This window comes from Populus trichocarpa, chromosome 4 (assembly GCF_000002775.5).
Source record: "Populus trichocarpa isolate Nisqually-1 chromosome 4, P.trichocarpa_v4.1, whole genome shotgun sequence".
In the NCBI taxonomy this organism is placed as follows: Eukaryota; Viridiplantae; Streptophyta; class Magnoliopsida; order Malpighiales; family Salicaceae; genus Populus; species Populus trichocarpa.
This window is the reverse complement of record NC_037288.2, coordinates 6,767,143-6,788,952: the sequence shown is the minus strand read 5'-3', so window position 1 is coordinate 6,788,952 and position 21,810 is coordinate 6,767,143. Positions and strand designations below refer to the sequence as shown.

General features: G+C 34.3%; 4 protein-coding genes across 7 annotated transcripts; 2 read left to right on the top strand and 2 right to left on the bottom strand.

Moving 5' to 3' along the window:
- The first annotated feature begins 326 nt into the window (after positions 1 to 326).
- Positions 327 to 5,851, top strand: LOC7487414 (transcription repressor KAN1). The gene is made up of 6 exons (XM_002305199.4): positions 327 to 1,877; positions 2,072 to 2,148; positions 2,654 to 2,699; positions 2,985 to 3,147; positions 5,015 to 5,111; positions 5,256 to 5,851. Exons 1-6 carry the CDS (start codon positions 914 to 916, stop codon positions 5,367 to 5,369), a joined length of 1,461 nt encoding a protein of 486 aa, XP_002305235.4. The 5' UTR covers positions 327 to 913; the 3' UTR covers positions 5,370 to 5,851.
- Positions 5,852 to 6,648: 797 nt separating this feature from the next.
- Positions 6,649 to 9,218, bottom strand: LOC7487415 (uncharacterized). Its single transcript, XM_002305860.4, has 3 exons — positions 8,683 to 9,218; positions 7,348 to 7,585; positions 6,649 to 7,141 (listed from the first exon to the last, which is right to left on the bottom strand). Exons 1-3 carry the CDS (start codon positions 8,968 to 8,970, stop codon positions 7,005 to 7,007), a joined length of 663 nt encoding a protein of 220 aa, XP_002305896.3. The 5' UTR covers positions 8,971 to 9,218; the 3' UTR covers positions 6,649 to 7,004.
- Positions 9,219 to 9,691: 473 nt separating this feature from the next.
- On the bottom strand, positions 9,692 to 13,911 carry LOC7493579 (uncharacterized). The gene is made up of 8 exons (XM_002305861.4): positions 13,744 to 13,911; positions 13,580 to 13,647; positions 13,208 to 13,280; positions 12,340 to 12,458; positions 11,500 to 11,636; positions 10,605 to 10,752; positions 10,353 to 10,512; positions 9,692 to 9,989 (listed from the first exon to the last, which is right to left on the bottom strand). The coding sequence occupies exons 3-8, from the start codon at positions 13,218 to 13,220 to the stop codon at positions 9,898 to 9,900; spliced, it is 669 nt and encodes a 222-aa protein (XP_002305897.3). The 5' UTR covers positions 13,221 to 13,280; positions 13,580 to 13,647; positions 13,744 to 13,911; the 3' UTR covers positions 9,692 to 9,897.
- Positions 13,912 to 15,985: 2,074 nt separating this feature from the next.
- LOC7493580 (uncharacterized) lies at positions 15,986 to 19,657 on the top strand. Of its 4 annotated transcripts, none has more exons than XM_024598875.2 (3): positions 15,986 to 16,254; positions 16,357 to 16,843; positions 17,847 to 19,657. In XM_024598875.2, the coding sequence occupies exons 1-2, from the start codon at positions 16,152 to 16,154 to the stop codon at positions 16,818 to 16,820; spliced, it is 567 nt and encodes a 188-aa protein (XP_024454643.1). In that variant the 5' UTR covers positions 15,986 to 16,151; the 3' UTR covers positions 16,821 to 16,843; positions 17,847 to 19,657. The 4 variants fall into 4 exon arrangements, with proteins under 4 accessions (XP_024454643.1, XP_024454644.1, XP_024454642.1 ...); XM_024598876.2 differs by having other exon boundaries at positions 17,831 to 19,657; XM_024598874.2 differs by lacking the exon at positions 17,847 to 19,657 and adding an exon at positions 16,974 to 17,334.
- The last annotated feature ends 2,153 nt before the right edge of the window (positions 19,658 to 21,810 follow it).

The following is a 21,810-nucleotide window of genomic DNA, read 5'->3' as shown; positions in this document are numbered from 1 at the left end:
TTTATATGTTAATTTAATGTATTTAGAGGAAATAAAAATATTGCATAATTACCAACCAAACCCATTTAAGCATAGAAATGGCATCCTAAAATAATATTTTTTTATCCTTGCAAAAAAAAAAAAGTAAAAGTTCTTGGAATTATTAAGTATGTTGCATAGAGAGAGAAGGGGGGGTGGGGCGAAGAGTGTGGGGGAGGAGGAATCCTACAAGGATGAGTCTTTCTCTTTCTAACATTTGTTATCCCGTTCTCTACGGGGAAGGAAAATCATAGTGATGGAAAGTTTTTTTTTTTAAGGTTATTTTATATATTTATTTATTTATGAGTGATTGAGTTTTGACTTGATAGAGAAATACCTTGTGTTCTTCTTCATCTCCTAGTGTCGTTTTCCAAGATATACTCTCGAGGTGTGCGAACCAAAACCCATTGCCTTTCAATGCACTTTCAAGATTTCAATTTTCTTTTTTCAATATATTTATTTAATTATTTTTATTTCCCTTCTTCTTCCTTGCCTAACAACACAAATCCCTCTCCCTCTTTATCTCTTGTTCTCTATCTACCTTTCACACGCACTCTCTCTCTCTCTCTTTCTTTCTTGAGCATGTTGGTTTGCTGATGAAGATTTAAAGACACTTCTCTTTGCTTCATCTCTCTCTTTCTTTCTTTAAGTCTTTAAAGTAGAAATCTATGGTGTGTTCTTTCCAAGCTTTTTATCTATCTGGTGTCAAAGCTGGCCACATCTCCATCTCTCTAGCTAGCTAGCTCATACATGTATTGTCAAGGAGAAGGAAGAGAGCTAGAAAAGGGATTAAAGACACACACTCTTCACTATGCTTGCCCTTTTTTGCTTTGCTTCCAAGCAAGCTAGCTAGCTTACATTAGCAAGAGGAAAAGGCCACTAGCTTGTAAAGAAAATGCCCTTAGAAGGGGTTTTCATTGAACCCTCTTCAAACCCAGTTCCTGATCTTTCTTTACACATTAGTCCTCCAAATATTTCCTCTCCTTCTTCACTATGTAACAAGAAGAACAATAACATTAGCAATAAAGTGGATGCAAGCTTCAATCTTTTGGGCAGACAAGAAGCCACTCATAAGCCCAACACAGTTAGCTCCATGAGAAGTGATTCTCAAGCTTATATAGAGCTCTCTCTAGCGCATCCAACAACTGGCCTTGATGAAGAAAGTAGAAGAAGTAGAAGAAATCTATCAAGTTCAAGAGCAGTAGAGCTACCTCACCTCAACCCTTATCATCAACAAAGTCATAATCATCATCAGCAGCATCATCTTCACCATTCTAATAGTACCACTCATCACTTGAATCATATAAATCATGGGGTTTCTCTGCTTGAAGTATCAGATGGTTTGAGACCAATTAAAGGGATTCCAGTTTATCACAACCGCTCATTTCCTTTTACGCCTTTAGAGCATTCATCAAGAGAGAATAAAGATCCCAAGATGTGCTTCTACCAAATGCCCTACCCTTCTTCCTCGTTTTTCCGTCCTGTTAATCCTCACTCTTCTTCTTCCACTTCCTTACCTTATAGTATTGGAGGAGGAGGTTTAGATCCCATGTCCATGTTAAACTCATCAGGACCTAATCAAGCTTTGCCAGGTCCTTACAATAGATTAGCACCAACAACAAGATTCAATGGGCTGTCAATGGATGCTTTCAAATCCCACCAATTGCACCACCACCACCACCACCACCATAATCAATATGGAGTTGGATCTACTGAAGGTTCTCCTCATGGGTTGATTAGATCAAGATTCTTTCCAAAGCTTCCAACAAAGAGGAGCATGAGAGCACCGAGAATGAGATGGACTAGCACTCTTCATGCTAGATTTGTTCATGCTGTTGAGCTTCTTGGAGGCCATGAAAGTAAAGAGCTTCAAAATTTTCTTCTGCTCTTTTTTTTTCTTTTTTCATCTTTTTGCTACTACAATAATTTGTGTGTGAATGATTGGTCTTTGAGTTTTGGACAAACACTTTGAATTTTAGAGATTTCTCAATGTTTTGTTTTGACTTTAGTACTTTCTTTTTTCTTTTTTCTTGGATTGGCTCGTTGTTTATAGGAGCTACTCCAAAGTCAGTTCTTGAACTCATGGATGTCAAAGATCTCACATTAGCTCATGTCAAGAGCCATTTACAGGTAATCTCTCTCCCTCTCCCTCTCCCTCTATCTAGAATGTGAGGAGGATAGAGGAGAGGAAGGTGTCTCCCACAGGCACAGTAGCCAAAGAAGGCAGTGTGAATGGGCGGGTTAAAGAATACTAGAGAAAGGAAATGAGCCTGAAACATCTGAAAGGTCTCAGACAGACAAGTTTCTGCTTTCAAAGAGAAGAGAGAGAGAGAGAGGATGATGACAGACAAAAGTAGTCATCATTTCTCAATAATACACTTACTCATTACTATACAGCCTTATCAAACATCAACCTCGTGATTAATGAATCAATCCAAGACAAGCACAGAAGCCCACAGAGAGAGAAGAAAAAAAGAAGCTAGCCAGAGATTGATTTAAAAAAATAAAAAATTGAAAAGGGTTTTCAATTCTAAATTTAATTATTCATTTTGTTTAATTTTATTTTGCTAGCTCATATTTCTTCCTTTGAATAGTCTTTGTTTTACTACCTACGGATTCCTATTGGACTTTGCAGATGTATAGAACTGTCAAGACCACTGACAAGCCTGCATCCTCTTCAGGTAATTCGCGTTGTTTAGTCTTCATTATTTCAGCCTTTTCTTCTCTTTTTTTGAGGAGATGGTCTTATTTTTGTTTCTTCTCTTCAACATATACACTTAGTGCATTGCATGCATATATCTTATATGTACACACACACAAACACATCTAACACTCGCTCATATGTACATTCAAGAATTTTGTGGTGTGTTTTTAATTGTGTACAATATAAGAATGTGTGTGCATGCTTTTGCATTTTATTTGAAGGTTTTGGTGGGTAAATATTAATTTGTTGAAGGGTCAAGCAGATGGATCTGGAGAAGAAGACATGTCTCCAATTGGAAGTTATAGTACTGCAAATGAGCGGGGTGGGCTGCAAAGAGGAGTACAATCAGATGGGTCACCTGTACAACAAGACATGGACTACCCCTCTTCTACTACCACTACAACTCTATGGAGTAACTCTTCGAGGTACCTCTGTCTCTCTTTTCAGTGCCTCTCTTCTGTGCCCTACACTTTTTTGAAAGGAGAGTGATGGACTAATGAAATAGAATGCTTTCTTCTTCTTCTTCTTCTTCTTTTGTTTTCTTTTTGCATGGTACTTGATCAGCTTAGAAAGCCAAAACCCACTCACGTCCACACCATTTTTGAGGAATAAAAAGAGTTCTTCTCTTGCATGTTGTAGGCAGTCAGCTTTTGCTTTCTATATTATATATATATGCTCTTCTTTTTCTTTCTTGATCTTTTGTGTCTCGGAAGATCTTCCTGCAGACATGAGATTTGCAGTAGTAGCTTTAATTCATTCGTATTAATTATATAAAAAAGAAAAGTAGTTAAAATGCAATCAAACACTGATTAGGAAGCAATTCCCTCAGCTGCACTTTTTCTTTTTCTTTTTAAAATTACTATATAATATTGTCATATATATTACTGTTAAACCCAGCTGGTTCTTGTTCCCTCCAAGAGACACATTGCATATATCACCGAGAACATCGGCTCCCATCTTGACTTCTTATGTGCTTTCCTCTTCTTAAAGTTCAATTAAACAATCCTAGTGTTGTGCATTGTTTAATTAGTAGTTAATTAATAATTAATTAGCACCTGCTTCCACTAAATAGCACGTAGAATTCCAGGTTTAAATTTAAATATTGATATTTCTACTCTCCACTGGTTTTTTTGCTTCCACTATATATAGTCCTTTAATTGATATTTATGGTTCTTTATTCTGTTTGTAATGCTAAAGAGTGCAATTGTATTGGGCATGTATTAACGTGAAAATTTGCAATATGCAACTACATATAGCATGCACAGAATGTTTTTATAATATTTCAGGCCTAAACTAACTTGTAATAAATACTGAGGTGGTGTTTGGTAACACGTTATAAATTTAGTTTTTGTTTAAAATTATTGTTTCATGTTTTGATGTCTCGATTTTAAATTTAAAAAAAAATAATCATTATCATAATATTAAACACTATCTTAATTATTATCTCATGATAGAAGAAAAGACAATATAATAAAAATAGAAATATGAAGGATTACTTTTGATTTCTTGTTGCAATAAGTGAAACCGTAAGGGTAATAGTAATTCTCAAAATTAAGTATTTAAAACCTCCGATCTTAGATACTACCCTGTCTGAAAGAGAATGTTTTAATTAGGGCTTTTAGAGCCACCTAGATTGGAAGCAACTTACACTTTTTATGCTGACATTTCCTCAAATGTCATAGCTTTGAAGAACAGTTCATCCAAGGCATCTTCGTCCCTTCCTGTAACATCCTTTTCAGGCTTTTCTTAAACACTCAATGTCATGGATTGAAATGGCATGCATTGCATAGGTACAAGGGATTAGCTTTTGTCTCCATACATACATTTCTTCCGTCATCCTTTCCTCTATAGCCCTTGTGCATGTGTTGAATGTGATTTATATTGGACTATTGTTAAGAGAAAATGACAGAAATCGAACCTTTCTATGTCAGTGAAAATGAAAGTTGAGTTGTTCTTAATTAGCTTTGAAATTAGAGATAATGTTACCATTCAAAATACTTAAGTTTCAGCTAAATCAATGGTATAAATTCAGCTATAGATAATGATATGCATTGTTTAATAAATGTTATGATGAATTATGATAACAATTATGTTAGTGGATGCATTTTTCATATATTGACAGACAAGAACTTCTCCTTATTATATGCTATATAGCTTGTAGACAACCTTAGGAGAGAAAGACTTTGCTTAATATGGCTTGATGAAAATTCTTTCCGCTCTAGCTAGAACAAAGATATTGTTGTGCACCGTGCCAATATAATTTCAAGCTAATTCAATTATATTACATTTCAGTGCTAGGGAAGCATGGCCGCAAACAAACTCCAATGACATGGATGGGCACAGACAAGGAACGTTCCAGTCACAACAAAGATCTGGACAACTCATGGAGGTATCATCCCAAAGTCTAGAATTCCTTAAAGATTTTTCAAAGTTTCCAGAAATCTAACATATGGGATAAGAGTTTAATTACATGGATTTGCTTGATTGATTACTTACAAGAGATGGCATGTACTTCTCTTAATTAATACTGCAGGAAAGCGGTTCGACTCGGCCGAAAAGCTACTTGGGGTCTAGTTTGGATTGCAAGAACCCCAGCTTGGAGTTCACATTAGGTAGACCAGATTGGCCGGGGAAAGAACATTGCTGATCATGCATAAACAATTGCTATATACCATGGTTGTCTTCCTTTTTTCCTTATATTGAGTTCCTTGAGTAAAATTTCATGGTCTTCATGAATGAGAGGGAAGGCATAGATACATAATTATTAGTTCTAGTTCTGTGCCATTTTAAGTCTTTTTTGCTTGAAGAAAATGTGTGTTTTGTGGAAACAAACAAGAAACCAGGAGGAGAAGCAATGAGAGAAAAGGGAGAAAGGGGAAGTAGGAGTACTTACTGCTAATTAATTCATTTCATTGTGTCGATCACGTATCACGTCTTCTTCAGCCTATGTTTTATTCTGGTTCTGGTTATAATCTCGGTGGCATAGAATGAAGCAAAACTATCGTTCTCAATGGAGAAAGTTAGGGCAATATTAGCTAAACAGGAAGCCACTTTTGTTTCTGCTTGATTACTTGTAAAGCTGAAATTTGATGACGGAATTACTAGCAATCATTTTGATTTTGGAGAAAACCCCTGTGTGTTTACTAGCATTGATGTCTGACTTCTATCTGAACCAAGCAGCGGGAAATAATGCTGTCTCAAGAAGACAAAGTCCACGGATTACTTATTTAGTAACCAATCCATTGTTGTGGTCCTTGCTATATCCAAATTTAGGGTTTGATGTGCCTTGTAAGAAACTCTTCAATTCTGAACCTTTTCAATTTTAAGACACCAACCTTGGTGTAATCACTGAGCTAAAGATCGTTATGAGCTGAGTGCACTATCCTTTTCACCTATCTGCCTAAAATTGAAACCAAGCCAAACAAGTTCTTCTCTGTCCTCGTATACATAATTTCTGTGGATAAACTTTCATGAGGTTTCAGGCACATGCACTGAAAGACCCGAGATTACTAAGAGTTCAAGGATTTTTTTCCAGTGACCTTCCTTTTCCTAGTCTCTCCCTCTCTCTCTCTGTCCTCGTATGCAATTAAGGACCAATCCTAACATTTTAACTGCAATGAGCCCACCCATCTCCAGCATTATAGGCTAACATTTCCAAGTTAAATCCTTGAAGGCCGCAAGAAAAACAGTTCCCACATCCTATGTATGTCACAGAACATCATATGCAGGATCCCAGGGCAACATTGTCCAACACTAGAGAATTCTCGAAACAGGCAATCTCGGGATCCGACTTGCATATTCAGGCGAGGTGAGATTTCTCCTATAGCTACCAGGTTTCCAGTCCTCCGAACACATACCATCTCCCTGTATGAAGAGCAACATTACATGAGGTTGTAGGAGAGGCAGGAAAAAGAGTGATAATCGAGTACCGCAAGCTACAACCCATATAGCAAATATCATACATCATTTCAGGATCTCGGAGGATTAGTCGAGGTACACGTAAACTGGTCCGGACACTCAAAGTTAACCAAAAAACAAATAGCATACATCATGAACCATATGTGCTTTCAAACTACACTACAAAATCTTATCATATGCTTCCAGGCTATACACAAGCAACAATCGATGATCATAGACGCTTCAATCGCAGCAGTTCCTGGGAGATTATTGAAAGCAAAAACAAGTACTGATATCCAGGTCATAAGAGGATGTTTACATGAGTGAACACCTGATCACCACGACACTTCAAGCTTCCAACTTGTTTAGTTCAATATAGCGGTCCTTAGCATTCCTGGTCCTTAGCATGCCTGGAAGAAGAGTAAGCTGAAATTGCTGATCCAGTCACTGTTAATGAGTGCTTGGCAACTCCAATGCTTTTCTTTGTCACCAGCCAGACAGTCCAGAAGAATCCAATCCAACCTGATTCAAACAAATTTTAAGTTCCAATCAAGGAGTTGCAGATATTTATCACACATAACAGACTGGGTTACATCAACTATGAACTCTCGAAAAAATTTTACTTGAGATGCATTACATTCAACTCACTAACCAATTGAAGGAAGAAAAGCTGAACATTTTTCTAGGTATAAATTCAAAGAAAAGAAAGAAAGCTGGATTCTCTGTACCTGTAACAATCAGAACAGCTACAGTTGCTGAAATCGTGGCAGTGGAAATGACAAATACAGCTACTGATAATGCCCCTATGTATATAGCTGCCAGAAAGGCAAAGAACAGAGCCAAGAAGCCTCCTGCAGCTGCCAAGGACATGAGAAGAGAGATGACAATAGCATTGAAAGTAGCTGCCAGAAAGAAGAGCATAAATACAAGCACTCCTGTCAAGGAAAGAAGAGCAATAGTCCCAACCTGTAACAGTTTGAAAATAGACAGAATCATGAGAAGTCCTGAAGACAAAATATGAAAGGCAGCAATACAAAATTTAAGTACTCAAGAAAATAAGCTGCACTGCAAACTTAATACGATGCAACTGCAATAATCTTGAAAAAAACAAACGAAATACGCAAAGTGGGAAAAAGGAATGAAAAATCACAGCCTTGTACTAAGAAATCATCACTCATAATGCCAGTGCCTCAATTAGCTTTTCTGCTAATAAAAAAGCTCACTTTATTAATTTCCTCCAAATTCCAATCAACAGTGATAAGGCGAGCAGGCAGAGCTTGACTTGTACAGACAACATACTCCACTAAATCATATAACGCCATGTGGTTAGTCGAATCCCATCAACACTCAGAAACAATGTGGTGCACAGTTCTAGTTACCAGATTGAAAAGTATCAAGATCAAATAGAATTCAGAACTGTGGTCCTTACTACTTATTCGACCAATCCAAGTAACTTAAAAATATTCTTCTCATTACCGACACTTATTGCACTAAGCTGACTAGGTCTATTGTCCAATACAATCAATATCAGCTAAATTATTAAATTGGAAAAAAAATGTTGCAGGAATTTTTATTTTCTACAAATTAGTCATAAGATTTTAACTGATTTTGTAATATCCAATATCTTTAAAATTCCACAAAAACGAGAAAATGTAATATATCCAATATCTTTAAAATTCCACAAAAAAAATGTAATATAGAATCAATAAATCTTCAGCAAGAGTGCTACCACATCAATTCCCCCGTGAAAAAAAAAAATCAAAATTATTTATTGTAAAAAATCAAAATCTACTCAGAAAATTAAAAATAAAATCTCTAAAATGGATGAAATTTTTTAACTTTTTTCAACTTAAACGCTTAATGTTGGAATGGTGAGTCCCACATAACTACAAATATAATATTATTAAAAAAAAACTCAAAATAGTATGTTCTACTAAAAAAAGTTTATTTCTCGCAATTCTCACTCAAAATTCAGTAACGAACAAGCAAGTCAAAGCACAGAGTACAGAGTACAACCAATCAATGCAAAGCAAAAAAAAAAAAGGGTGAAACTACACACTTACAGAGATAACAAGGAGAGCTCTTAAAGGACTGCCTCGCTGAGTCCATTGAAGAAGCTTCTTTCCACTGTTTCTAGAACCTTCGCCAAGCAAAGGCAAGTTCTCCGATAACACAATCTTGATCCGCTGCAGCAGAGAAGTTGATGATGCACTGCTTCCTGGATCAGGGTACAAGATCATAACAATCACACGGTGGATAACAGTGTACAGATCAATTTCTTGATCGCATTTGTCCCCTCTCTTCTTGCTTGCTTCCACTCCGTTGATCACCTCCGGCTCTTGATCCGCCATTTACGGTTTACGCAGTTCGAAAAACGTTCTAGAGAGGGAGAGAGAGAGAGTTACAGAGGGAGTTATCTTTTGCTTGATGGAAAGGAAGCTGGTTGGTTAACTGGGGATTGGATTTGATGGAGATATTAAATATTTGCTGTTCCAAGCAAATTATCAAATAGGTCTCAGATCACAAGTTGTCTCTAGATTTAGTCCCTAAGGGATTTTTTTTTATAACTTGAATTGTTTGTTCTCGTTTTATATGGAAGATTGGATTTGATGGAATGAGATAGATTTATGACTGTAGATTTTTATCTTATAAATCAATCTCGTGATATCAATATAGTGCATGAAAAATGAAAATCCTTAATATAATTTGCTTTTCTAGTTTTATATATATATATATATGATCTCTTTTTAAGAACTTATAAATGGGAAAGGGATCGACTTGAATGAAATAATGGTTTTTTCATTGGTTGAAGATTATGTATGTTGAGACTTATAATAAGATACGAGGCTTGATGATTTTAATCAATGGACATATAATTTGATATTTCTTTTTAATTATACAAGTTTTTATACGTTTCATTTTCGCTGCTTTTCATCGGTTCGAAACGCAAGACAAGAATAAACAAAAATGCTCCGAGTGTTCAACAGAGAATTGAGAAGATGAGATAATTAGGTGATGAGCCATGCACGAGCTAATACGAAAGCTCAATGGGGAGTTGAGAAAGATGAAGCATGGAACAGGTGCCTGATTCGAATATGAATAATGTCTTTCAAGGGTTCAACAGAACAAGTTGAAAAACAAATGCAAAAAACGCAATGTTTTCCTCTTTAACAACATTGTTTACAGCTTTCACTCAATCATCATCAATCATGGTGGTTTAATGTGCTTATGATGAAACATGCAGACCCCAAAAATGTAATGCCTATCAACCAAACAGATTACATAAAGTCGTAGTCATCGAGAGCATCATAGGAATCACCCTCCAAATCATCGCCGGGCTTACCAACATGAAGCTGTTTTTTCTTGCCAGCTGCAAGGACAGAGCATGCAAACCATCAACTGGTTAGTTTCAAATTCATTGACAAAAAGTTGAATTAAAAAGCTATATGCTATATTCATCAACATCCTAAAAGGAAAAATCCTTGGCACCATCAGTGAGATTTCAGTATCTGGGGATTGCATATGGGTCCTCGAGCCGCAAATACCAAAATCTTAGCAGAAGGTGCTTGTACAACAGAACACTCAAGATTTTCCCTGTTCTGAACCAACACCTTCATTTCATTTAACTAATGTTTCAAAATCCATGACTTGAAAACAAAAAAAAAAAAAACCAAGTTCACAATGTCTAGGCTTACTGTTGATAGTTTAAGAAAAAAATAGTGGAAACACATACCTGTCTTCTTCTTGCCAGTATTGGCTTCTTTCTCAGCTTTTATCTTTTCATTTGCAATTGCACTCACAGAAGTTGAAACTTCTTTTGCATCTGCAGCTTTCATGGAAGTCATGGACAGTCTCATCACTGCCTTGAGTAAATGGATATAATGGTAACTTTTCTGCATTAAAGAATGTATTCATTTTGCCAGGTCAGGTATTACACCCACATTTAATTAAAAAAAGGAAACAAAATGAAGCTAATTCAACACACCTCAAATGGACGAAGTTTATTAGAAATGAGTTCTGCGTATTCCAAGAAGTCACTTTCAGATTTTGGAATGAAACTATCAAGCGACTTTTCATCATCTTTCTTACCAAACAATTCTGCAGTGGATCTGAAATCAGCTTCTTCCACCAGCCTACATTCGAGTAAACCTTTAAGAGAGCATTTCTTACAAGAACAGATAAAGAGAACATATAGAATAAAATGAGTCAAAACAAAACATGCCTACTGCAAATTTTTCAAAGAACTCCTGACTAAATTGCATAGAAGTTTCAGCCTGTAGAACTACATGTTAACATGCTTAAAATCATGCTGCCAGAAAAAAAATTAACTGAACTAAATATGACCTGAACAGCCTTCAGAACACCAATCATTGAGCTGGGTTTTGGTGAGAGGTCATACTATTTTAAAAAAAAAATATTCATTAATCTTAAATGTTCAAACTGTGTTTGTGCATGGAATATTTACCAACTAATCAAACCATCAACACTATGAAAACAGATCAACTTGTCAGTCACATTAATCAGATCTCCAGTATTGTCTGCTGAGGAACTTCTCTCTTTTCATATTTTTGTTTTTCAGCTCCAAAACAATGCAAGGAGAAAAAAAAACCAAAGCAGCCAAACCTTAAAACAGAACAATTACACAAGGCAACTCAAGGAAGGCAAAAATTCTACATGGGGAAAAATATGTTCAATATTAGCATCCTATTTTTGGAGTTGCATCAAATTGGTATGAGTGGGGAAAATCATCAAATTGCACTTGGATGTTTGTTCCCAAGTAATTCAAGGATAGCATGGGTTTGAGATGCAATGTATAAAGATTTCTTATGAACTGTTCAAACTTCTTGTTAACAGAGATGGAAGCTGCAACTTGAGTATACCTTTGCTGGCGAAGTTTCTCAGCTAATGGATCAAGTGGTTGATCCTTTACTACATCAGCAGTGTTTCCCTTCTTTTCAGTAGACTTCACAGCAGGTTTCTTAGGAGCCATTTCAGGAGGAGGTTTCACTACAGGTGCCTGATCCAATTACATAAAGAAACCACAAATAACAGATCAAGAACCAACATATATAAACAATAATACACTGCACCCCACTTTATTTCTGTTATTACATATAAACATAGAATAAAAGACATAAAACTTATAAGAGCATAACATAAGCTAAGGTCTACTGGAGCACATGTATGCACTTCTCAATTAGCCCTGCCCGCAACTCTTCCCCCTACCCCTCCCCAAGTTCCCACTCCCCTTGAACCAAAAAGATAGCTCCAAGAGATATGCACACTTTTCACAGATTGCATAAGAGTTCCTTTAAAAACATCAATTAAAGGCATTACTAATCATATTGAAAAACTACCCGCAATGATCTAGCCTTCGCTTGAAAGGGGAAAAAAATATATCATGGTGCTCTAACCCGTCATTAATTAGTTCCTATATCAATTTCTCCCCATTCGTAGAAAGAAAAAACAATATAAAAAAAAAACATTTGAATGCAAATTAAACTTTTAATGGTGATGAGTGCCCCACATGCTAAATTGATGTTCAATTAGAAAAACCAAGAGTCCTATCCCCATCTACCATTTTCCATAATCAGCTGTGTATGATATTCCCATAACCATCACACCTATCATAACATTCTACATTTTAGCATTCAGTATCTTGAAACTTGAAGTGACCAATAAATGTTAATGATGCAACATGATCGCATTATCAATCATACCGGATCAGGTTCATCTTCATCCTCCCATGATTCTTTCACATCATCTTCATCCACATCTTCATCATCCCATTTACTTTTAGGCTGGTCTTTTGCAACGAGAGGTGGAACTTGCTCATCCTCTGAAAAAATAACACATGTTAACTAAAATTAGATACCAGAATCAAAAGCATGAACATGGAGAAAACTTCATCTAACAATGTAAGAGGCAAAAGATTTACATTGAAAAAGAGAAAAATATTAGATTCTTTCTGTAAGCTTCAAGAATATAGAATTGACAACACTCTCTGTCATTTTCTTTTCAATATCTTAAATAAAATACCCTGGCAGTGCATCAAGTGAATTACTATTACAATTACCAACCTTGGTGAAATATTTGGATGTCACCTGATTCTTACAATTACATAGGTAGGGTGAGTTACAGCAAGCCTGGCACATCAGGTCAATTCTTACGTTTACACAAGCTCCTTTAATTAGTCTAAAAGCCTTATGTTTCTTACTTGTGTAGGATAAGGAAATGGTACACAAACATTAAGTCAGGGGCTATGGTTGATGAAGTTAATTAAAAGCCTCGCAAAACCCATATTTCGCAGTGCCTTGTGCTTTCAAAATAAATAAACAACAGTCTGCCTTCAAGTTGGGGCAAATACAGCCACAACATGGAGCAGCAGTATAGTGATGACCCAAGTGGCAACATTGTACACAGTTGAATATTCTGCCAAGCACAACTAAACAAATTAATCCAAGCATACTATTTTTTATCAAGCAGCTATAAATCATCACGGTATTTAAGGAAAAAAAACACTTTGACCAATCAACTCAAATTGAAAGCAGATCACAACAAAAGTAGAAACCAAAAAAAATCTCTTACCCCAATCTTCCATCTTTGACTCTTATTTACCAAATCAAAATCTGCTATTATCCTGCAAATCAAAAGCGCCACCCTGCACAACCAAAGCCATAAACACAATTAAGGGTTTCCCACCAACAGCAGAAAATTACTCATTAGATTTTAATTTCAAACTAATAGTATAAAAGCTGTGACGCAAAGCAAATCAGTAATTGGGAAACAAACAACCAAACAATAAGAGAGGAAAAAAAAATAACCCATCAACAAAAAAAGAACAAATTTAATAAAACAAGAAAATCAAGATCTTATGTTTTATTCATCTATACTAATTCCTAGTCCTGAACCCATAAGAAAAAAAAATTACTAAAAAAGCATAAATAGAAAGAAAGGCACCTTGTAGCGGTGGCTGATTACTCAACTTCAGCAGCCTTCTTGGAGCAAAATTCAAAACTTCAAGATCCCTAATAATAAAAAGAATCAAAATTGATTCAAAAAATTGAGTTTTTGATTAAAAGAAACATGGGTTCTGTTCAAAACAAAGAGAAAGATTGATTTACCAAATCAATTTGGGATCTTGACGAGAAAATCCAATTGAAAACCCAAAATCCCCTTTATATTGCTGGAGAGAGAAAGAGGAGATGAAAGAGAGAGAGTAGGGTTTTTAAGTAGGTAGAGGAGGAGAAGAGGATTTTTTTTATTTCCTTTTATGGCTTTTTATATTCTACTGCCAATAAAGAAGCCATTTGTGCGTTTCAAATTAGAAATTGAAGAATTTTGTTGCCGTTTCGCTTACCCACTGAACTAGAATTCTCCAGCTGGGTTTGTGGATTTGGACTAAGCATGATTAAGGACTTGGACTTTTGACCTTTAAAGCATAGCCCATGAAGAATATGCTTCGTTATTTCAAACAATTTTTGTAGGATTGTACCTTGGCTAGTTTCGTTTCTAATCTTCCGTTTGATTATTGTTTTGTGATAAAAAAAATGTTTAATTAAAAAAATAAAAATATAAAATAAATTTATATACTCTTAAAATAAAAGGATATATAAAATATCTTTATCTTTTCAATAAAAAAAAACAGTTGGCTTAATTAATGTCTAAATATCTAAAAAAGTTTTTATCTAAAAACAAATTCATCTATTATGTTCAGTTATCATTAGTTTCACTAACTTATCCAATTTCATTCTTTTTAGTTCTTATCATGGTTATAAAATCAAATCTAGGATTAGTTAAAACCCCAACTACAAATTAAAAAAGTTAATATAAGATTTAAATATTTTAAAAAAAATTAAAAATATTGTTATTTTAACCAAGTTTTTTTCAAAAACAAAGTTAATGTGCTAAGGGTCGAGGTTTGAAGAGATCATGTCTGGATCAACTGGTTAATAAGTTAACTTAATTTTTTAACCGGATCAACTAGGTTTTTTTTTTTAACCTTTATCAGGTTAGACCCCGAGTCAGTTGAATTTCAAACTGTCTTAAAATTTTAGTCGACTACTCACATATAAAAATACCTTTATGTTTAAATTATTTTGAATGAAAGAATCAATCATTGTCTTAAAATTATCATCACACACAATCAGTACAAGATAATACTAATGTTCACAAATTTAACACCTCAAAGTAATTTCAATATCAACATCATTATAATTCAACTCAAGTCTATGACAAATAGTTTTTTTTTTACATTTCTACATATTACATGTCTAAATTACCGTTTAACAACAAATTGATTTCGCTATTGTATATGATATTACTGTTTACATCAAGAATAATAGTGTCATCTAATGACATAAAATAAATATGTTATAAGATATTTTGTTGAAATTTTTTTTGATTATAGTCAAGTGGATGTAATTCTAACTATAATGCATTAACTCAACCCTAATTGGTAAAATCCATAGCAAATTCAATCAAACTTTCAAAATTTAACACAAAAACAAACTTGACCAAAATTAAATATATTTCATGATACAAAATCTATTTGATATTTTCATCCTTAATTGATTTAAATCAAACTCAAATTCATAATAAATTAAAATAATTCATAGAAAATATCAAATTCATCAATTTATCAATAACCCAACGCAACTTGTAATTCATCATAACTCTACCTCATTCATACTCTATTGCATGAAATCATCAAATATAAAATAATTATATTATTAGATGATTTCAACAATCCACATAAAATCTCTAATTCAGTAATTTATTCAAAATTAAACACAACATATGATTAATTGAAATAATTAATTTAACTTATTTTCATATTTAATTATATCAAATCAACCATAATTGTTGGTATTCATAACTAATTTATTATTAATTCAACAAATCTCAATTCAACATAAAAAATTATTTAATTTCAAATAAACCAAACACAAATTCATAGTAATGAAATATATTTACCTTGCTCGTAAGACTAAAAAAAAAGTTGGGGCGACAATGGTGGTAGTGATGGATTTTGAACAAAAAATTTTTTAAGGATGTTTCAAGATTAGAATGAGTTTGATTTTCTGGTGTTTTAAAAGGAAAAAACAAGGGTTTTATAGTTGTTTTTTTGTAATATAAGAGTTGAGAGCATCGATTTGAAGAGAAAGAGTTATTATATTTGTGTGCTTTTTGATCTAAAAAAGATATTTAAATTTCATAATATGTAACGATTCAAAAATATAATATGATTAAGTATTATTATTTTAAAATATAATAATTATCTTACCACATTTAAAAATAACAATATTTAATAAATATCACGTAAAATACAACAAAAGAGCAATTCAAACATTCCAAATCTCTCTAGAGTTTCTAGATGCTACTAGACTCTTCTCCTCCCCCAACTTCACCGTTTTTCAGACAAAAGACTCTCAACACTCAAATGTAGTAATACTAATAAAAAAAAAACATCATTACTTCAATCCTTAAACCCCCGTAGAAAAACACAAACACAGAGCTCAAACCTTAAACAATGTTCGGTGTTGTGTTCCCCGACCGCAGTTTCCCTATGGACATATCCGCTTTCTCACAAATCGACACTTTTCACTGGATCCTCGACATGAACACTTTTGTTGGTAATAAAAATTAAACCCCTTTTGTTCATTTGCTCCTTTTTTTTTTAACTCATTTTGTGGCAAAACCCTACTGATCATTTCAATTTTTTATGTTAATTTTAGGTGAAGCATATGATCAAGTACGAGAAATTTGTATTTTTCTCTTAAACAGCTTTACTCTTCCGCCAGATAAAGCTCTGGCGGTGTATATTCAGTCTCCAGGGTCTGAATTTCAGTTTTGTGGGGCGGTGACAATAACGCGCCCTTCGGCGGTTTTGACGTTGAATTGGCCGGAACCTGGTGGTCAGTTGCAGCTGACAGGGCCAGATACGGCACCCCTTTCGGCGAAAATAGGGGTTTCGGTGGAGGATTTGGCATCATTGCCTTCGCTGGATGTAGCGGCGGAGAAAGGGGTTGAGAGGGTTGCGATGAAAGTTGGGGAGAATTTGTTTAATTATATGCAGTCGTTTTGTGGGGTTGATGGGAGTAAGTTGATTGTTCCTATGGATATTTTGGATAGGTGGTTTAAGAAGTTTCGAGAACGGGCGAAAAGGGATCCTGATTTCTTGAAGAGTTTTCGGTTGTAGTTTTTTATTGAATGGAATTGAAGGTACCCTTTTGTTTATTTTATTGTTCTTGGAGTTTATAGATGTTTTGTTGCTGTTCTTTGTGATTAAAGTAATTAGAATCAGTAATGATTTTTGCTTTTCGTTGCTGTTGCTGTTTGTTTTTGTTTCTAGCTTCAAATTAAGAAACTTTCAAAGTTAGTTATAACTAGTTGGTTGCCTGGGTATCAACTACTCTGATATATGCAAATGTGGATATTTTGAGCTCATTAGGAGAAGAGGCTGCGCTTTGTATTCTTACCATGTAGAGTTATGATCATGTTGATCTTAGCTGTCGTAATTCGATAATGTTTAGAATTATTCTTGTTCTGGAGATAAGCATACCCTGCTTTATTGTATGTACACCAGATGGAGTATCTTTATTGGGATCCTTTATTTGGATGTCCTGAGACTGAACGAGAGTCGGTAAATGTAGTATTTTGGGTACCCTTATCTTTATTTTTAATGATTTTGAAGCTTAGATATGTTTCCCCCACTTTGCTATGTTGTTTTCTGCGAATAGGAAATCAGAGTTAATAATGATTTTTGCCTTTCTGCTGTCCTTTGTACTGGCTTTTGTTTGTAGCCCAAAAATTAAAAACAAGGATGGTTCGTTGCATTTTTTCAATTTACTTTTTCTTTGCTATGACTGTTGTGAGCTTGCTAGGAGAAGGGGCTGCACTTTGTATTCTTACAAGGTAGAATTCAATGTCATAATTAACAAGTTGGAAGCAGTTTGTTTCATACTGTAATGGTCTTCTGGGTGCATATGCTGGTGCTGAAGTTTCTGATGTTTGTAGTTTGTACTATGTTCTGATTTTGTGCGAGAGAAAGCTTACACTGCTTCATCATTGACGCTAATGTTTGAGCTTGCTATGTTTCTTAGCATACACTGCACTCTTCTTTGATATCTATATTTTCTGCGATGATGGTTTGACAGTTTATTAAATGAGATCGCACTTTGAGCAATGGTTCTGATTTTTTTCGTGAAGTTACTTCACTCAACAGGGTTTATGATTCTCTTGTCCTGATTTGGCACCCATCTGTGCTTCCAATTATCGGTGACCATTGAAAATCTACTGTGAACTGCATAACTGATGAAGGCTTTATCCTTATACCACATTAAAGTTTGTTTTGAATAGCATCTCTAGAAAGAGGGTGCCTCGCCACACCCACATTTCTTTTTGTCGCGGAGAGGTCTCCAGTGTAGCCTTTCTTTCAGTATATGAAGGGAAGTATGAGATGGAAGGGGCTGCATTTTGTTTTCTTACACATGTACTTGGAGACAGCTAGGTCAATTCACTAATGTCCAGTATGTGCACACAGCCGTGCGGAAAGTTCCTTGTTCTACTGCATTGCAATCCCTGTCCAACAGAAAAGTATACCCTGCTTTAGCAGATATACATACCAGATTGATTGCATTGTATATTATCTGGACATCCTGGGAATGGAGGGATGGGCAATTGCAGTATTTTTTCTGCTGACAATTTAGATCTATTGAGTGGGATCACGTTGTCAGTAATGGTTCTGACTATCTATGAATGTACCTCACTCAGTTGGGATTATAATATCCATCTTTGACACCCACCTGTGGTCCCGTATGAAAAGATAGCTTTACGAATGGCATGTCTTGTAAATATTATTACTGAGACTAGAAGTAATTTTCATCATAGCCTTGCCAAGTGGGTCTGATTGAATAGCTCTAGGTCTTGAGTGTGATCTTCTTTAATTGATAATAACCAGTGTTGTCTCCTTGTGGTATCATTTATCTAAAGGTCTATAGGAGTATTTCAGATTTTAAATGATTTTCCAACAAACAGTTGCTGAGAGAAAATGATTTAGTAGCTTCAGGTATCCAAATTTCAATGTAGCCTCTCTCTGGCAATATCTATTCATAATATGAGATGCGAGTGTCTTAGGTTTGATATGATTTTCCGAAGTAGCTTTGCTGGAGCCTGGAGGACCTGATTGAATGGCTATAGGTCTCAACTTCCCAGCCTCCAGTATCCTTATGTTGTTTGCTTAGCAGGGGAAGGGGTTTCACTTAGTATTCTTACCCATGTAGAGTTCTATGTTGTAGGCTGCCTATAAAGTTGGTATCAGTTTGTTTAGTACAATAATCTCTTTTGGGTGCACATGGCAGTGCTGTTGTAACCTTCTTTCTTAGTACATTTTGATTCTTGTACAAGCAAGAAGCACATCCTGCTTCATTGTATACGCACTGGATTGAGTATATTTCCTAAGATCTTCCATCCGGATGTCCCTTGATTCCCGTGACTGAGGGATAATTGCCTTAGTTACACCCAAGGCATTTTGGTTGAGTTACTAAATGAATCACACTCACAGCAATGGTTCCAAGTATTTGTGAGCTCTCTTGACTCAACATTGTTATGGATATGGAATAGCTGAATGATTTTTAGTATAGCATTGCGAAGTGGGCATGTTTGGATGCCTCAAGTTCTCCTGCGTGGTTCCCATCTGGCAATATTTATGTTCTTCTGGTATGCCTGGTAAGAGAATAGAGGATTTGGAGCATTTCGTTTTGGTATGATTTTGCTAGTGCATTTATGTGTTTTTTAAGTGAATTTCTGGATCTGACTGCTGCGAGCTTATTGGGGGAAGGGGTTGTGCATGTTTTCTGATCCTTGGGGAGTTCAAAACAACAGAAAAGCAGCATGCCCTGCCTCTGTGGATGTGCACCAGATTTAGCGCATTACCTAGGGTTTTTAACTTGGACATCCAGGGACGTGAGTGGGGTTGTTGCAGTATTTTTTTTGTTTGACACATGAAGATTCATCAATAAAATCACAGTTGAGCAATGGTTCTGAGCATCTCTATGAAGACACATCACCGTGGTTTATGATTCTCTTTCCAGTTCTGGGATCCATCTGTGATGCTGGATATAAAATTCATTGCTTCCATCTGGCTTATTAAACATGGTCCGGCCCGGCTAGGCAAGTTGATTTAGTAACTTGTCGATTCAGTGTTTGGATGGGATTGAGTTTGATCTTGACCTGGTTAGATTAGATTTACTTTAAGGATATTTAAAAAAAAAAAAAAAAATTTGTCTAAAATGATTTTGTTACATTAAAAAAACTAAAATAACATAGTTTTGAATTAACCTATCGATCAAAGAAACTAAAAAAGTCTGTCCCTTCATGATTTCCAAGAAAAAAATTTATGATTTGTTTACCAAAGAAACAGGGGATAAAGATTGTTACTTTATGATTTGCAACAGGGTCTTGCCAAGTGGTGCTGATGATATGTTCCCATTTTGAATATTTATAGTTTACATTTTCAGATTAATTATGAATTTTCACGTGTTTTCTTAATTTACTAGATACCATGCCCGACTTATGGTATGTGCGTTGTTGTGGTTTTATGAAAAAAATAAAAAAAAAATTATATAGAGAAAAACGGTTACAGTTCACAATGTTTTAAAGAAAAAAATTACAAAGCTAAATTCTTAATCAAATTAATATTTAAAAAATAAAATGAACAAAGAAAATTTTGAAAAAAATCATAACAAAAAAAACCATGTAAGAAAATACTGTAGCAATCTATAGTGTTTCATGAGGAAATCTACAGTTGTAATTCTCAACCAGCTCAATATTAAAAATAATAAAATCGATAAAGATAATTTTAAAAAAAATCATAAAAAAAAATCATGTGAGGGAACACTACAACAATCCACAATGTTTTTTTTAAAAAAACTATGAAGCTAAATTCTCAACTAGCTCAATATGAAAAAAAATAAAATCGACAGACAATTCTAGAAAAAAAACAAAAAAAATCATAAAAAAATCATGTGGAGAAACACTGTAGTAATCCACGGTGTTTTAAAGAAAAAAAACTACAAAACTAAATTTTCAACTAGCTTCATATTAAAAAATAAAATCAACAAAAACAATTCTGAAAAAAATACAAATTTTTTTTTTAAAAAAGAAAATTTTGGAAAAAAAAGCAAAAAAAAAATGAAAAAAATAAAAAAAACATTTGGGGAAAGTTAAAGCTGAATTCTCAACCAGCTCAATATTAAAAAAAAAATTCGACAAAGATAATTTTGGAAAAAAACATTTGGGAAAACACTGTAGCAAAACAAAAATCATGTGGGGAAACATTGTAACAATCCAGAGTGTTTTAAAAAAAAACTATAAAGAAAAATCGACGAAGATCATTTTGGAAAAAAAAATTCATAAAACAAAGAAAAAAGTGATGTAAGAAAAAATTGTAGTAATCCATAATGGTTTAAATAAAAAAATTACATAACTAAATTTTTAATCAGTTTAATATTAAAAAAAAATTGACAAAGATAATTTTGAAAAAAAAACATACAAACAAAAAAGAATAAAAAAAGAAGAATAAGACAATCTTAGAAAAAAAAACATGTAAAGTCCAAAAACACAAAAAAAAATGTGGGGAAAAAAAAGAAAAAAAAAGAAATACAACACAAAAAAAATTGAACAAATAAAAAATAATAATAATAATAAAAAAGCATGTGGCGTGAGGAAAATAACAGTACTTTCCCCCACACTATTAGTTAATTGTTGCTGTTTAGTTGGAGATGCTCCCTGTCTGTTTGAAAAAACAAGTGTATAATTAATGACATGTCCGTGTAAAGATTTATCAAAAACAACACCAGTCTTCAGTCTGCACATGTTCATCACATCTCGAGACCAATGCAAGAAGGTTCCCCCTCCCCTTGGAAAACCAGTGTGAATCCGAAGGTTGAGGATCATGTTCATGGCTTCAACTGACATCTTCCAAATGATGCTAAAAAAAAACAAATTCTTATGAACACCTTTTGGAGATAGAGGGGTTTTTTTTGGATCGTATGAATATATATACACACGCGTTAATATATATTTTTAAATAAAAAATATTTGAAAAAGTAATTACTATTACTATTTCAATTACGAGTTAATTTAAAACAATATTATTTTTAACTTTTTTAAAAATATAAAATCTTTGT